General features: G+C 42.3%; 1 protein-coding gene across 4 annotated transcripts in view; it reads right to left on the bottom strand.

Moving 5' to 3' along the window:
* SLC4A10 (solute carrier family 4 member 10) overlaps positions 1 to 16,426 on the bottom strand; it is a 1,019,075-nt gene that overhangs the window by 563,808 nt on the left and 438,841 nt on the right. For all 4 annotated transcript variants that reach the window (XM_078683855.1, XM_078683850.1, XM_078683851.1 and 1 more), the window contains exon 3: positions 2,308 to 2,454. In XM_078683855.1, coding sequence (XP_078539981.1) covers positions 2,308 to 2,454 — 147 coding nt within the window. The remainder of the gene's footprint in view (positions 1 to 2,307; positions 2,455 to 16,426) is intronic.

Below are 16,426 nucleotides of genomic sequence, written 5' to 3'. Positions count from 1 at the left end.
GTTAGCGATTCAGTCTTAGGTAGGGGTGTGTTACGGGCATCCCTTCCAAATAGCGACTCACAGTCCTATGTACCAACGTTTTGCAACTGAAATGTGGTCGCCAAACATTTACTTTTCAACACCAATTTCAACTTGGTGCTAACACATTCACAAACAGGAAGGGATTCCCAGGGGACCCCTTCCCCTTTGTGACTGTATGCTAAAACATTTTTTATGAGCAGGTATTGGTCCGTGGGACCACTGCCTACCCTTCAAAAAGTAAACAGAAGCATTTTCTCTTTTCTTTTTCAAATGCATTTCGTTTTCCTTGAAGAAAAATTGCCTGCATTTTAAAAAAAAGTTGCTATATTTAAAAGGAAACACAGACATGGTGGTCTGCTTTCCCCAGAAGGCCACCATGCCTGTGTTATTACCCAATCCCAATGGGTCGCAAATTGCAACCTGCTTCATGAATATTGATGCGGCAGGTCTTCTGCGACCCATTTGGGAATCGCTAATTTGTATGAGACACATTAGTATATTTCATTTTGTGAGTCATTAATTGTGAGTCACTGATTATCGCAAATAGAGACTAGCAAAATGAAATATTTGTACATCTGCCCCCAATCGCATTTTGCATTTGCGATTCGATATTTGTAAGTGGTGTATTTAGGGAATCTCTTCCAAATACCAATTGGTACAGTATGTATTACTGTTTTGAAATCACATTCCAGTTGCAAATCATTAATACTTTACCACCAGTTTAAAACTGGTGGTGACCCATTCGCAAAGAGGAAGAGTCCCCAAGGGACGTCTTCCCCTTTAAGGATGTAAATAATAATATTTTTAACAGCAGTCAGTGGTCCCACTGACCACTTCCTACTCTTAAAAATAAAACTTCAAGGTTTAATTTTTTCTTTTTCAAGACAACCCTTTTTGCTTTAAGGAGAACGGGATGGGAAAAAAGTTTGCATTATTAAAAAGACATCACAGACCACCATCCCTGTGATGACCGTGATTGTGAATGGGTTGCAAACTGCGACCAACCTCATTAATATTCATGAGGTAGGTCGATTTGCAGTCCACAAGCAATCCCTCAATAAAAACCAATGAGTTTCCTACAATAGGAATATCGATTTCCTAATGTTTGTACATGTGGCCCTAGACCTCCGAATTGCCAAAAAACCTAAAAAACTTCCGAAAACTGAAAATTTTTACTTAAGAAGCCTAGAATAATTTATGGAAATTTGGTGGAATGTATACATTTAAATACTTGATTTAATAGCACGGCAACTGTGGTCAGATAAAAAGTAAAAGTTCACACTTGCTTGCAAGGTGTGTGTTCCAGCAAGCAGCACCACCTTCCAGAGACAGTGCCATAATTTGCCAACATTTGCCTATTTTTAATATTGCTATGCTCTCATTCTCCACCATCTGTCCAGGTGGCCTCATCCTTTGGTCTATGGTTAGCTTCAGAGGTCTGTCTCATTATTCTCGCGTGTGCTCTCCTATTTACATGCACGGCATGCTAGTAAAAACTTTTGGCTCCTTTTGAATCTTCTCGGCAATACCATAATGGTCCTGGCAACTCTGTGAGCTGGCCAATGCTTCTCCATGGGAGGGCCCATGGAAGATGCAGTCCTAGATCGACTGGCTAGTCCGAAAAGGAAATTTCTACTTGATAAAGTCAATGTCTTTTAGACTGGGGATTTTACTGGGGTTATTAAGGTTCTGTATGGCCTCTCCCATGGAGCAATGCGGTGCAAAACTACACAAAGCACTGTGGTAATTTATTTACCATTATAAAAGTCTGCATGCTAGCATGACCTTGCCCACAGCCACCCACAACCCTAAGCAAATATTCCCTCAATCTTGCAACATTGTACTATTGCAATATTGTTTTCTAACCTGAAAGTCATTCATAAAAGTTAATTGATATGTTTTACTGTGACAAATCCTTTCAGACAAGAAATATTGTAATTTATTTTCAGAGCTCTCACGTTTCCCTACTCCAGGCTCCATTTGCTCATTCAGTTGAAGATTTTAATTTGAACTCTTGGATTTGTAGACTTGATATTCTGATGGATAAACAGGACTGCAAGTCAACAAAGGTAGAGAAAAAAACAGAACTACATGGACCTGGGAAACCAGAGAGCTATTCCTCCTTGCATATGGGGCATACCTGTGTCTGGAACACCCATTTTATACACTGGGCATACTTTATTTTCACAATCTGCCTTTAGAAGTCCCTAAAAACAGAGAATATTGAGTGATGACTGACTTCAGCAAAAGAAATAATGTGTAGTTTAACTATCTGCTTAGTCTTACCATATGTAGGAGACTCTCGTCCATCATCAAATCCTGAATTTTGTTCTTTGTCTCTCTTTCGATGCTTGTGCCCACGATGCCTATGACGACGGTGACTTTTTCTACCACCAAGCGGAACATGCACTCCAATGAATAATGTCCGATGACCTAGGGAGTGCAATACAATTTGTTAACTGACTGCAATGCAGATTCTTAATACAAAAGGCAACAAACATGAGTTAAAAGTTTTAATATGAAGAATATGACAAACTACCTATAAGAATGCATACAATTCTTGACTTAAGCAGAAAAACATGTGTAGCACCTATCACAAGTTGAGCCCTTCAAAATGGAGTAGAAGATGTGGGTATTGGTGCTTTATGCAACAAAATGTGTAGGTTGTGCGGTTTCCTGGCCTTTTCCTCTGTTGAATTTTGACAGGTTTGAGATTTCAAAATTCGAACTTTAGTACACCTGAGGCCAGCTGGACAAATATTAGGAATAATACATTTCTCATTGTGATTCTCTGCAAATCGCAAATAGAAATCAATATTCCTAATGTATGAAACGCTTTTGAGTTTCATTAGTGATTCCTAGTGGATAACAAATAGATTTATCTCATGCATATTAATGGGTTTGGTCACAATTTGTGACTCATTAAGAATCGCAGCCATCACACCTCCACATCATCATTTTCATCCTCTGTAGGCCCACCAACCTGTCTTGCTGCCAACCAAGCCCTCAGCTCCTTTGGACAGCTTCTCCTTTTTAGTGAGACCTTTGAAAGAACACTTCAGATCACAGCAGATACTTTTCAGTTGAAGTACCTTATATGTTTCCAGCTGCTCCTCCTCAAACACCAAGTCCACAAGGAAAACTGATGGCTCACCAGACTGAGACATGATTGTGGATAAAACTCAGGATTTGGAAAGAGGAGAAAAATCAAAAACAGTTTGTGGTTGTGTAATGGCCTGTGATATGGAGGTACTGTACACCAATCACTGTATGCAAAGTACAAACACAAGTCCTATCCTCACCACTGACCACCAATGTTAAAAATGGGATCGTTAGTTGGCAGAGGTTCGCGCCCTGTCCAAGTAGGGACCCTCACTATAGTCTGGGTAAGGGAGTCACACAGCTAAGATAACCCCTCTTAGTTTTTGGCTAGAGGTCACTAAATTTCTTCATTTCTTGGTATACTCATTTCTGTCCAGGGGGCCTTATAGATCTAGAATCCTGCCTCCCTTAACACAAAGCAGATCCTCACACCCCAGGAACCCACATGGCAGATGCAGGAGTCAAATTTTACACTGTGCTATTGTACCATTCACACCAAACAGAGCATGTGACACATAAAACTGATTTCCAAGCTTCTTCTGTTTGCATCATTTTCAATTTTGCTGTGAGGCATGAATCACTACCGAATTCATTTGTTTCCCTGCTATGCTAACAACAGGCAGAACTATTAGAATAAGGGATACATTGTTCCCAAAGGTCCAGAATGTTCTGGCTACTTCAGGAGTTTGAGGCTTTTAGCCATGAAGCAAACTTTATTAAATGCCAAAAAGGTGACACATGTCAAATTCAGAGTCCCCCTTTGAGAAAGATACCTGGGCGCACTAGCCCACGGCCCATAATTTGGGGGGCCCTGTATCACATCCTCTGCACTTCCAACCAGCTCAGCAAATGAATCCTTAATTTAGACAAAAACGCATTTATCATTTCATTATTCGCACCGCTTTAAAGGTTAAAAGTGAGAGCACAAAACAACCATCGCACACAACTGGCATTGAGACATAAATAGGCGCTGATAACAAAAGAGGTGCCTATGCACTTTGCAACTATTTTAGCACTGTGACCAAATTCTTGATTAGGCCTCGTATATCACTGACACGTGTGATAATCATAGGCACCTCGTAATAGGATGCATCATTCACAAAGAATCTTATTGAAATAAGAATAAAGCAAATATACCCATGATTCGCACCTCAAACGTCGCTTTACCATTACTGGTTGGTTATTGAATGTGCCTGGGGTATCGATTGGAGAGAGGCAGTGCCTTATATACTCACAGAACAATGTTTCTAATGAAAAGAGCACCAGAAAAGCAAGGTTTTATCAACACACCCTCACAAGAACAGAACACTCTCATTATGTTAAACACGAGGATCCTTTGCAGAATGCTATCTTTAGATTTTATTTTTCGTGGCCATGGTGTCTGTCACACGTGATATTCTGCGTTCCTTGATGCGTAGAATGGTGCTATATTCAGCTGGGTAATTGCTGCAAAAAGTGGGTTGAAGAAGCGCGTGCATAACTTCACTGATGTAGTTTCACAACACAGGTAAAGAAGGCAACTCTCCAGAAATAGGCTAGAATAGCAGGGAAACATTTCTACCGCTGATACAACTGTGAAAGTCTATGGAAATGGTCTGAGAGGACTCAGAGGAGACCTGGCTTTCTCTCTGGGGGTTGGAGATCTTCACAGTTGCCATTTGTGGTGTTGGACCTGTAAGTTGGGTTCTGCTGATAGACACAGAGATTGCTGTCTTGCATCTAAGGGTCCTGTCCACTCCTTTTAACAGTAAACGGTCACTAACCATTCTCTGACCCTTTGCAGGGTCCTCCCTCCCACCACACACACACAATTCAGTTCCCCAAGCTGTAGTTCAAGTTTTTTATTTGCATTTACAGTATGTACATACCAAAAGCGGCTCCAGTGAATGTCAAAATAATAGGCGTAAGTTATTTTTTACCAGTGTAATAAGCAGATAAACCTAATAGAATCGATTTGCATTGACATACATCAAGCATTACTAAAATTGTTTCTAAAACAAAGGAGAAATGAAAACATTTCTTCTTTTAACGTCTGCTTTCAAGTGGCGTTAATTCTTGACACTTAATCCTGTCTATTATTGTTAGTAGGTAGGGTGTTGTGTTAAAACCATGGGTGGTTACATGGGAACACGCATGTACCACCCATGGAATGCTCCCTTGATGCTTGCACTGGAATGTAAATTACTAAAAAAACACATTTTGTGCTGGTTTCATCACTTTTTTGGGATGAAGTTAGCAAAGTCACGAGCTTGTAGAAAGCTTGATAGCATTAGAACATAGATAAAGGCCCTCCTAAGAAACCCATTTAAGACTCAAGGTAAATGCTCCCGACTGCCCTCTAGCAGCAAAATAAATGTGTCCTTTTCCATCTTTAAGTCATCCACAAAGGACCATCCACATATAGTCCCACCCTGACAACTTGTCGGACAATGATTGACTGATAATAACCCTGAGGGAGAATTCACCGACCAGAGCTCTACAGTGCCTCCTTTCACCAAGTATCTCATTGGCGGGTTCTCCAGCTAACATGCATAGTTACTGGAATAACATGGCTGTTTACACTAACAACCACGAAAGAATAGAGCCACAAACAAGGCAAAGAAATAATTCAATAGTGCGAGAAATTGGAATAAGCTTGTGTGAGGATGTTAGTTTAAAAAATGCTGCCATGGAATGTTGCTGGGCTAAGATCCAAACTTGGGGATTCCAAGTGGGGCACATTCATAGACCAACACCACATAGTTTAGTTACAGAAGACATGGGCTATAGAATATGTCCTTAGATCTGGATATATTTCATTTTCTTGCAAATACATACTTTCACTGGAGGGGAGGGTGACTGGAGGGCTGTTGATCTGGCTGAGGACGGATCTGCTTGTCACTGTTAAGAACTTACCCACTAAAAGTAGAGATTTGCTGGGTATAACCATCAAACAGGTAATTCAAAAGTACAAAAGTAGAAACTCAAATATTTCATCTGTTTGTGGAGGCAATGGCTCCCCTAGAGTCCATTGATAAGATCACAGCAAACGTTGTTAAAACCCACAGCGAATTAGTGGAATCATTAAAACAATTCTTCACTATGGAGGGGCGTAGGGGACATTACAGCCTAAATCTCCAGCAATGGTATACAGGGATCTAATGACGTGTAAAAAAATGCAATGGGAAGTAGACCAATGGCAAGAACTTGCAGATTCCTTATGATACAGGCTTATTAAGAACATTAGGAAGATAGTATCTGCTGTATCATAATTATTAGATAATCATCTAGAAGCAGTGGGGCATCCAGATGTAAGGGTAGCTTATTTCAGAGACTTATATAGTGGTTAAATGGTGCATCCAAGAGGAAGAGTAACCTCACCCTGGAAAAGAAGATCGCACAAGGGTGGTCCCAAGAGGCCAATGCCCCTCTAGTAGATAACGCAAGACCCAAACTGGGGGACGGCTCTGGGGGACATTAGGATTTGAGAGTCTGGAAATGATGCAGCCATTGAAGTTGATGAAGTGGAAGAAAATGCCTGGTCCTGACAGCATATCAGGCGATCTTCACTTGTCACAGCCTGAGATTTGGGTGCCCTACCTGAATGCTTTAGGGAATGCTTCTGTGAGAGGAGAGGTGATACCACCCTATTGGAAGGGAGCTACCACCGCCCCTATCTACTACAAGGGGAAGAGCAACGCTCCATCCAATTACAGGATAATAAGCTTGATTGACAATAGTCAAAAACTCTTTTGCAGGCATGTTCTAGCAAAGCCCAGTCCTGGATGAGAAACAACAGTATACTTTTAGACTGTCAAGCTGGGTTTAGGTCCAAGAGCAGTACCCTCGACCAACTATTCTAGTTTGAGACAACCAGCCTGGAAGTATTTAACCATAAGGCGGGACCATCTCTATGTCGCCTTTATTGGTTTAAGGGTGAAATTTGATTTGGTCCTGATGAGAATATGTGGAGGGTACTTGACACATATGATATTCTTACTGATCTCTTACGAATCATTATGATTCTACACAAAGACACATATGCGCAGGGTAGGTGGAACTCAGCTGGGGACCTTACCACTCGAATACCAATAAACTGCGGTGTCAGGCAGGAATGTGTGCTTGCCCCCACGCTATTTAGCCTATACATCAATGCAGTTGTAGAGTAGTTGCCCGAATGGTTGCAGCCATGATGCTCCCAAATCTGCAGGCATCAGTCTACTAATACTCATGTTTGCGCGAGACACTCTCCTGATATCCAGAACTCTGTCAGGCCTCCAACACCTCTAGACTGAACCTGGCATTGCTGCTGTATTTTCGAACTCTGTTCCCAATGCCTGATGCTTTTCCTTGCACACTTTCTCTTGCTTTCAGAAGGAGGACATTTGGCGCTGCATTGCATTAGGTGTTACTGGGTGCTTTCCTACCGTCGGCTCAGAATCATGCTTGGTAAAACCTTTGTGCTCCATACGACTCAAAATGAAGTCATAATTGCAGTAGAAACCCTGTAGGTTTGCTTCAGATTATTAGTCCACTGAGAAGCTGTTCTTGGGCTTCCCTAGTCAACACCTTAAAAAAAGGAAGGTTTTCCTCTAAGGGCGATTGCACAAATACTTGCAGTTACTTTTAGCATTCTATTTAGCATAACATGCTATGCAAGAAAACATTTAAAGGATAAACATCAAACTTGCCACTAAAGTATAGGAATCTGTGCTCTGTGTGCTATTTGCAACATCCTTCTGGTTTTAAGATAAAAAACAAGCAATGTACAAAAGCCATTGATTATGTTATGCTAATGTCATCTGTTTTGTCTTATGAGGTCTTGAGCTGTGCTTTTAAGGAAGTAAACTGTCAACGATTTTTCAGAAGCAGAAATATATATTGCAATACAAAAAGATATAGAGCAGGAGCGGCTGCTTTATTGGGGCAAAAGGGCTGCGCCACCTTCTCCCTGCCTCAATAGTTACCTCTTACTTATTTTTAAAAATGTGAACTTCATGAACTATGTAAAGCTTCTGACCCTCGCTCTGTACGAGGACAGGCAAAAGCAGGCTCTTTAGAAAGACACATGCACTAGTGCGCATGTGCCTGCCATCGCAGGATTTACAGGACGTACCTCAATCCAGCCCTGGTCTTCTGCGCCTTCCAAGACTGCAAATCTACTGTCTCCTATGAGGCAGTGCAGCCTCCCTTATTGAAAGCAGCCTGGATGCTTTAAACTTTGGCCCTGGGTTTCCTTAGGCTGTTTTTCAATCAGTGAGTCTGCATTGTGTACCAGTGCACTGCCACCCCATCCATTTTACGGACTTGTCACAGGGTGGGGTGGGAAGAAGCCTCTGTGGCCCTACCTCATCCTGGGAGGAGTAATGAAATGAGCAAATTTAGTATTTGGTTACATGGCCCACTCTCTTCGAAGTTCTCCAGCCGCCACTGGTTATACAAACATGAACTCTTATCAGACTGTACAAACAGCTGTCTAAGGCGCAGCACATGTGTACAGTGTGATAATTTATTGTAACATTTTGTAAATTATTTAACTTTGTGTTTTTTTAAATGATTTAACTTTGTGGTGAGTGAACATGGTGCAGCAATGCATCCAAGAGGAGCAGAAACCACACAACACAAGAATGCTACATTACCAGGTATAGATGAGAATGTTGTCTTTTTCCCCAGGCTTTCTTTATCCCAATTTTGCAAAAAAGGTGCTAGTTTGGTAGAAATACATTCTTAACAGTAAAGCCAACCCCAACCTCTGTGGTACATTTTAAATTCAGAATTTTTGCTTCTCCATACCGAACACTCTTCAAATATGCTGCCCACTAGAATGGATGTCATGTGACTCCTACAGCTTGTAGTTCTCATTTTCATATGTAACATTTCCTATAGACTGATTTACAGTCACATGGTTTATTGTCTCTATATGATGTGTGTGATATAAAGTGCTATGGCACCTTAAACTGGTATGAGTAAAGCTTTAAAACAAAGAAAATGCATGTGAGAAAGGGCTTATGGAGAGAGGAGGGGCACTGTTGCAGGGTGGTAGTGAGGGATGCAGCAGGAGATCACTGGAGAGGGGGTGCCAAAAAGTTGTTCGCATCGGGCACCGCCAGTGCTAAAGCTGGCACTGCCGAACATGGTGTCGCCAGCAGATGTTCCTTTCACCAAACACCCTTGCAGTCTGCCGTTTGTTGCTCAGCAGGAATAGGCAGAAGAGGTTGGCATTACATACCCCCCACCTTTTACACCCTGATGCAGTTGTATGGTATGCACAATACACCATCCCATGACTGCGTACTACACTGCAGTGTTAGTGAGGGCTGCTGGACTGCATTTCTATTGCCCCTCTGAGGCTGAGAGTTATGTGACACTGAAGTGAGGGTTGGGGAGGAGAGAGGAACAATGTGAATAAGAAAATAGATGGTGTAGTCCCAGCCAAGAGCAGGACCTTCCATCTTTTTGGTGCTGCATGTGGTAGACCCCCCTCCCAATTACATCTGCAGGCAGCCATAAGGACCTACCTGGATATTGATCTCTCAAGTTTGCAAGTCCCAGGCCTGAGCAACTCATCCACGTCAAGTTTTTTTACTTACATTCCGGAATTTATAGTCTTATAAATTAGTCCACTTTCAAATTGGGACTACAAGTCCCAGAATGCATAGTAAATAGCTGGTCTCGACAAGCTACCCATTCATGGGGCAGTTGTGCTACCTCATGGAGGCAAATTAAGTTTTTAATGTTATGGCCCACTCTCCTCGTCGTTCACCAGCCTCCACTGGAGGCCCTGTGAACACACAGATTTCGGTGTAGAGGAAGATTTACTTGTAGATATTGTAAATTAGAATTAAAGGATTTTAAAACATGGTTGGGAAAACTTTACTTTAAGGTCAAAGACATGCTAATCAGGGGACTACTTATTTTGCTGTATTATAAACGGAATTCATCTTGGTGCTCCAGGTCTTGTTCAGCCGACTGAAGCATTCTCTGAACCAAAAAATAACACATAATGCAATCATCCCTGGCAAGTCTCCCATGAGGAGTTTATTTAACAAAACAACAGGGAATCACAGTAATTAAGAGTAAATTGACAGAATGACCCTGGAAATGTGGATTAAGAGGACTAAAGAGACAGACTCATTCATTGTGTCCTGGAGTAAGGGAATTAGATCACTGCTAAGACTGTTTACTCATAGTAGGTTAATAACACAAACATTGTCAATACTGTTAGATCTAGCTTATAGCTGAAAGTGCCCCTCACTCAATGGTACATTTAGGTACTCAATAACTGCCCAATGTAGGAAACCCACCTTTTATGCTTGGTCACCCCGGATTTTGACCTTTTTCTATACCCTATGCTTGCTGTTTTTAGAACTCTGTGCACTTGTTAATAAGGAATAAAGTGCCCGTGCTCCCCCATTAAACATGGTTAAAGTGGCTTATTCCTAATTGGTACATTTAGCTTGCCTGCAAGTCCCAGGTATATATTGTAGAAAGTGCACTCAGGGCCTGGAAGTTAAATGACATATGTGTACTGCAGCATCTATTGTGCCATCCACTAGTGCAAACATGGCTTCTGGCCTATCTTGTGTAGCTTGACTACTGCAGTGTAAAACCTGTTCTGCGACTTATCGAAATAACCCTTTTTGGCATTGTCAGAGGCCAGTGGTGGACAGAGAATGAGACCAGAGCACGGTTTGTCTATAGTACAGTGTTTTATTAAGTTTTGCTCTTAAGTGGGGCTTTGACAACAGTCCTTCCTCCGTGGGGGTTGTTGCTGGTTGCAGGGAACGTCAGGGTTTGGTCCGATGTCCCGGTTCTTGTGGCCTCAGGGAAAAGAGAAAACAAACGGGTTTTTACTGATCTGCTCTCAGTATCAAGTGTAGTGCTACCTTCACCAAATTACAGAAAAAAGGGTTGTGTCTTAGTGCAAGGATCACCGCGGGGCCTCCCGCCTCCCCGACCTTGCTACCTCCCACCGCCCCAAACACCCCACCAGAATGCCCCTTTTAACAGCACTTGCCTTGGGCTGTGGCCCGACTCTCGGACCACAGCAGCTGGACCCGTGGCGTCTTCTCCCTTCAGCCCACCGGGTATGGTAGCAGTGTCGGGAACGTCGCTCAGTAGCACTCGCTGTGTACTCTCTTCCTTCCGAGTCTCCTCTGGCTCCGGGTGTTCCGTAGCTGCCTCCGCTCTCCCGCTCTCCGCTCTTCGGATCTCCTCCGCCTCCGCTCTCACGCTCTCCGCTCTTCGGATCTCCTCCGCCTCCGCTCTCACGCTCTCCGCTCTTCGGATCTCCTCCGCCTCCGGGTGCTCCTCAGCCTCCTCTCCGACCTCGCACACCGTCCGTTCCACGCCTCTCCCTCTTATCCTTCCGGGTTCCGCCGGCTGACGGGACTCCTCCCCCTTCCGCTGTGCAACTACTAGACCGCGGCTGTTGGCTTCCTGGTTCTGTGTTCTTGGCAACCAGGAAGCGGTGTTTCTTTCTTCTTCGTCTGCTTCGGAGTGCTCCAGCCGCTCCTCCTCCCCACAGGCATGTAAAGACCATTTGTTAAAAATATTAGTAAGTCAGCCCTTTGTAGGTGTTTTAGCCCACAGGGAGAGAATTAATACAACTATGCCCCTGCAATGACAAGGTCCTAAAAGCTATTTTCACTGTGGCAGTCCCAGCTGTCCTATGTGGAAAAATAGAATAGAGATTAAAATACTAATACAGTATCTCAGGAATGGAACCAGTTGGAAAGAAATTTAAGCACTATTTTGAATACTTATTAATATTATAATTCAATGGAAAAGTCATCTTTCAATAAATAATAAGGAAAAGAAAAAGTAACTTTTAAAAAATTACCTGTCCCCTGCTTGAAGTTCCTGGAGGCTAATTTGCATTAACTCTCCAGTAATTCCCACAGTTCCTCTACAGCTACATTATATGTACAACTGTATAATGGTTGTATACGCAGTACTGTTTACGTATGCCATAATGTGGATCAAAAAGAAAATGACCGTATTGTGTTAATTTTACACTGTCACACTGCCAAGGTTCCTCAATAAAGTTTGTTAAAAAGAAACTCTCCAGTAATTCCCAGCCTGAGATCAGCTCGGGAAGAGGTTTGAAATTCCTCTCAGGAGCATGCTATAGGCTGACTTGAATGGGTAGAGATGACTCCCCGAGCACAATAAAATATGGAGGGTGAGGGCTGTGGAGATTTTATTGACACAAGGTCTGAGTGAATTTTAAACTACGCCAACATGATATTAGGAATTACGGGTTACACTTGTTACGTAAAATTTCCCAAATTACAGCATTGCACCACTTTGCATATTTACTCACAATTTACTGGAAAAAATTACAGAGAAACACACCAGTAGCAGTTAAAAGTTACTGCAAATGCACGAGAAACAGAAATTGACACAAGGACTAATTTTGCCTTAAAATATAGTGTCAAATGACAGATTTGCATTTCAAATAATTTCACAAAATTTTGTCGAAGTTTTGAGTAATTACTTGAAAGCAAATGATGCAAGTTTTGCACACACCTCTTTTACAACACAGTGTCAAAACCTGCCTAACAGGTATGTTGAGCCACATGTAACACTTTGTCACACTTGAAAGGGAGAGATCAAGGTGTCAAAACAATTCTTCTGTATCCCCTGTCTGGTTGCTGAGGAGCCCTGCTTTTGTCCTACCAGACTTCTGTCTCTGGGTTTGTTGTGGGTACAGTGCCTGCTTCAAACTGGATTTTAGTGTTAAGTATGGGAAGACTCTAGTGATTATCATAGTGCACTCCCCTATACACCCATAACCTCCAAAGCCCAAGTTTAGTGTTGTCGAAGAATTTCATCATTTGGAAAATGCCCTGATAAATGGCATTTTTGGACTGTTTGCAGCAAAACAAAGAAGAACTACTGAAAAAAGTAGATATGGTTGCTCCCAGGAAGTTTTAATTAATTGGTTAGGGAGTGCTTAGGGATCATGGTCCACTCACTAGCTAGTGCCAGGAATAAATATGACACTCATCAGAACACTTTCTGGACCTGCATAAGAACAAAATATGGCTAGACCTGCTGTCTATGACTCGTGCAGAACTTTGAAGGACTGGCCCTGTTCCCCCTTGAAGTCGACTTTAGGAGTCAGTTGGCTGGTTGCTGTACTGATCATGCTTTTTCTATCTACAGCAGTTGACACCATGCCCCATGCCATGCTGCTAAACGGACTCCAGGCCACTGGGGCAACAGGACTGGGACTGGATTGGCTAGCATCTTTTCTGTCAAACAAGAGCCAACAGGTTTGGCTTCACCCATGTTCCACCACTCTGTGCAAATTGTCAGTGGGAGTCCCCCAACACTCTGCCCTAAGCCCGACCCTCTTTAACATCCACCATTCCCTTCTGGCCCAATTAGCAGAAGACCTGGGAGCCATAGTGCTCTCTTATGGAGATGATACGCAACTGCTATCCTCATGGGGCAAGGGAGAGGAGCCTATGAGCACACAGATTAAAACCTGTTTTAAAGCTGTCTTCTACAAGCTAGCATTCTCCCAACTTAAATGCAATGAAGAGAAAGCGCAAATCTCTTCTTTGGTAGCATCCCTCAGGGTGGCTAGCGAGCTTCATGGCCTGACAATGTTTCTCCCCCAGGACCCCAGAATGGCATAGTTACAAATCTGGGGATAACATTTGACAGCAACCTGTCATTTAAGCCTCAAGTCAAAGCATTGGTAGGCATCTATTTTTGCATCATGTGGGCCCTAAAGAAATGTCTTCCTTTGCTGTCCTTTACAGGTGAAAAATTGGTCACTCAGGCTTTGATTAATACCAAAATCGACTACAGCAATTTTTCTTTGGCCTCCCAGAATATCTGCTGGACAGGCTCCAAGTGGTCCAAAATGCAGTTGCATGCTTTTTGTTAAATGTACCGGTGAGAGAACAGATCACACCATACCTGCGGTCCCTACATGTGCTGCCCATCAGTAAGAGAGTTGAGGTTAAGGCTCTAGCTCTAGTGCATGGTGCCCTGTATCAACTTAGGGCTTCTTACTACATCAGAGCCGCCTTTGGATTCTACCATCCTACCAGAAAGGTGAGATCTGCAAACAAACTTCTGGCAGGGATCCCAGGAAGTGTGTTGTACCTTACCAGACGCAGCCGAGTTGTATATTCAAGAATAACGTTATTGACTTCAAGTTGCAGGATGGTAGATATGTACATCAGTCCATAAGACAGATAAGCCAGCCTGTTCTGGTCATACACTAGCCCCAACAGGAGCAGCCTGCCTGCTGCTCAGTTCATCTTCACCTGTCACCACTCATCCACACAGGCACCCAGGCATTCCATGTATCACAGTCACACCAACATTGCAATACCATCTCTCATCCTGGCTGAGCAGCTAGGAGACAGCTAGGCTGGGACGCATACATAAATACAATCGGGATATAACACAGTGAAAGGTGCCTCATGTATCTGGACTCAGTTGCTTGGATTCAGCTAGCTCTTGAGGTGTGCGCAGTGAGTGATGCTGCAATATTTAAGAAAAGCTTAAAACCTGACTTTTTGTGCAGGATTAACTAATTTTTGTATTTTCTGACCCATGATTCTCGCGCCGGACACTCCATGGAGTAGCCGTGCGCGTTGTAAATTGCTGAAATCATCATCGTCATCATCATTATCAGGTTGACAGGGACATAATAAGCTGCAAGGCACTTATCCCCACAATTCCCAACTGACCAGTGGCAACTGGAAATTGAATGGGACTTTGCTGGTGACCTCTGCACGAGTCTTGGCTCCTAAGTATTTTCCTTGAGGTCCTGGAAGCTTTAAAGGTGACCCATAGGAGCTGCATACATCCTGAAAAGCTGAGACTTAAAAAAACTAAGTACAAAGGTAAACTCTTTAACGATGACAAACCTGCTTGATGTATTCAACCCACGCTCCATTGCGGTCTACATGAAATCATGCCTTGGTCTACTGCAACCATAGACTATCATTGATGCTTAATGACTTTTGGTGCTATATTTGGTGTAATTTTATTTATTACAGTTTACTATTTCTTTTTTATTTTATTTTGGGATTTGTATTGCATTATTATTGTTTGGTACTACATAAATACTTCCCACATTACTCTGTATCATTGCTTTCAGTGGGTTAAGCTGAGGTCAATTTAGTGACTTTAAGGTTCACCTTGACAAGAGTTGGGATTATTTCTTGAGGTGGGAAGGCTCTTACCTCAAATATTAATTTCATTTTATACACTCATACATGCACCTTGTCAATTATCGTGCTTCCATTCATCAATTTATCTGCCCACTGACTCATCCTTTCATTCATCCACTCACCTATCCACATTAAAACACACACAAAATTAACAGCCATATGCAAGAACAATTAAAAAAATAACTAGAACAAAAAGAGAAAATTGGCACCACTTGAATATGTGGGAATATTCTTGCGATGAAAGTACGTAAAAAAAGCTTTACATAGCAGCAGGTGGCCATTTTGGTATAGTATTGTGCATAGTGATCCATTGTTTCAAAATTCCAATATGGCGCCACATTATTCATATATTGGGCATTTGGTCAGAGTAAAACAATGAAAACATATGGACAATACCATTCTAAGCTTGTCAAGAGGAGTAGAAGCAGTTACTGCTTGGGGGTGGCGTACAGCAGATTAAAAGAACGGCAAGATGGTAGCTTGGTAGCACTGTCCTGAAAGCTGCTGTGTGCTGTAAAATAGAAAATATACAAGAAGATAAATGAAAGGTGAGCTATAAAGGAGATTTTGGGAAACTAAAGAACTGACACACAAGCCCTGACACTGAAAATCACTCAGATATGAACATGTGCTGCTGCTCATCACAGGGCAACAGAACAGATGGATGAAATAGGATGACCTATTTTCTCATGTGAGAATATGAATGACACTGAAAGAGATCAGTTGCTGAAGAGGACTAATCCGTCCTACCGCTTTAATTATATGTATGTTGTTTTATAAAAATCGGTAATGCATGCTAATACTCAATAAAAGAGTGCCCTGTCGCTAAAAGCAACACTGACAGTATTAGCCTAAAAAATAGAAAAGGAAGGAAATGTAGAGCTGCATGAAAAGCGAAGTCTAAGGTTTCTTTTTAAACTATAAGTACTTTGGCACTAATCTTATAAAGAGAGGTAGTTCATTACAGGACTTTAGGTCTAGGAAAAAAAAGGCACGTCCCCTAGCCCTGCTCAATTTTATTCTAGTAATTGTTAACAGTAAAATATCAGCTGAGAGGGGCAGGGCCTGGCGATTGGCAAGATTGCCGCACTATAGTGTTGCTCTGCCGGCCGCCGATAACT

This window comes from Lissotriton helveticus, chromosome 3_1 (genome assembly GCF_964261635.1).
Source record: "Lissotriton helveticus chromosome 3_1, aLisHel1.1, whole genome shotgun sequence".
NCBI lineage: Eukaryota > Metazoa > Chordata > Amphibia > Caudata > Salamandridae > Lissotriton > Lissotriton helveticus.
This window is presented reverse-complemented; position numbering and strand designations above follow the sequence as displayed.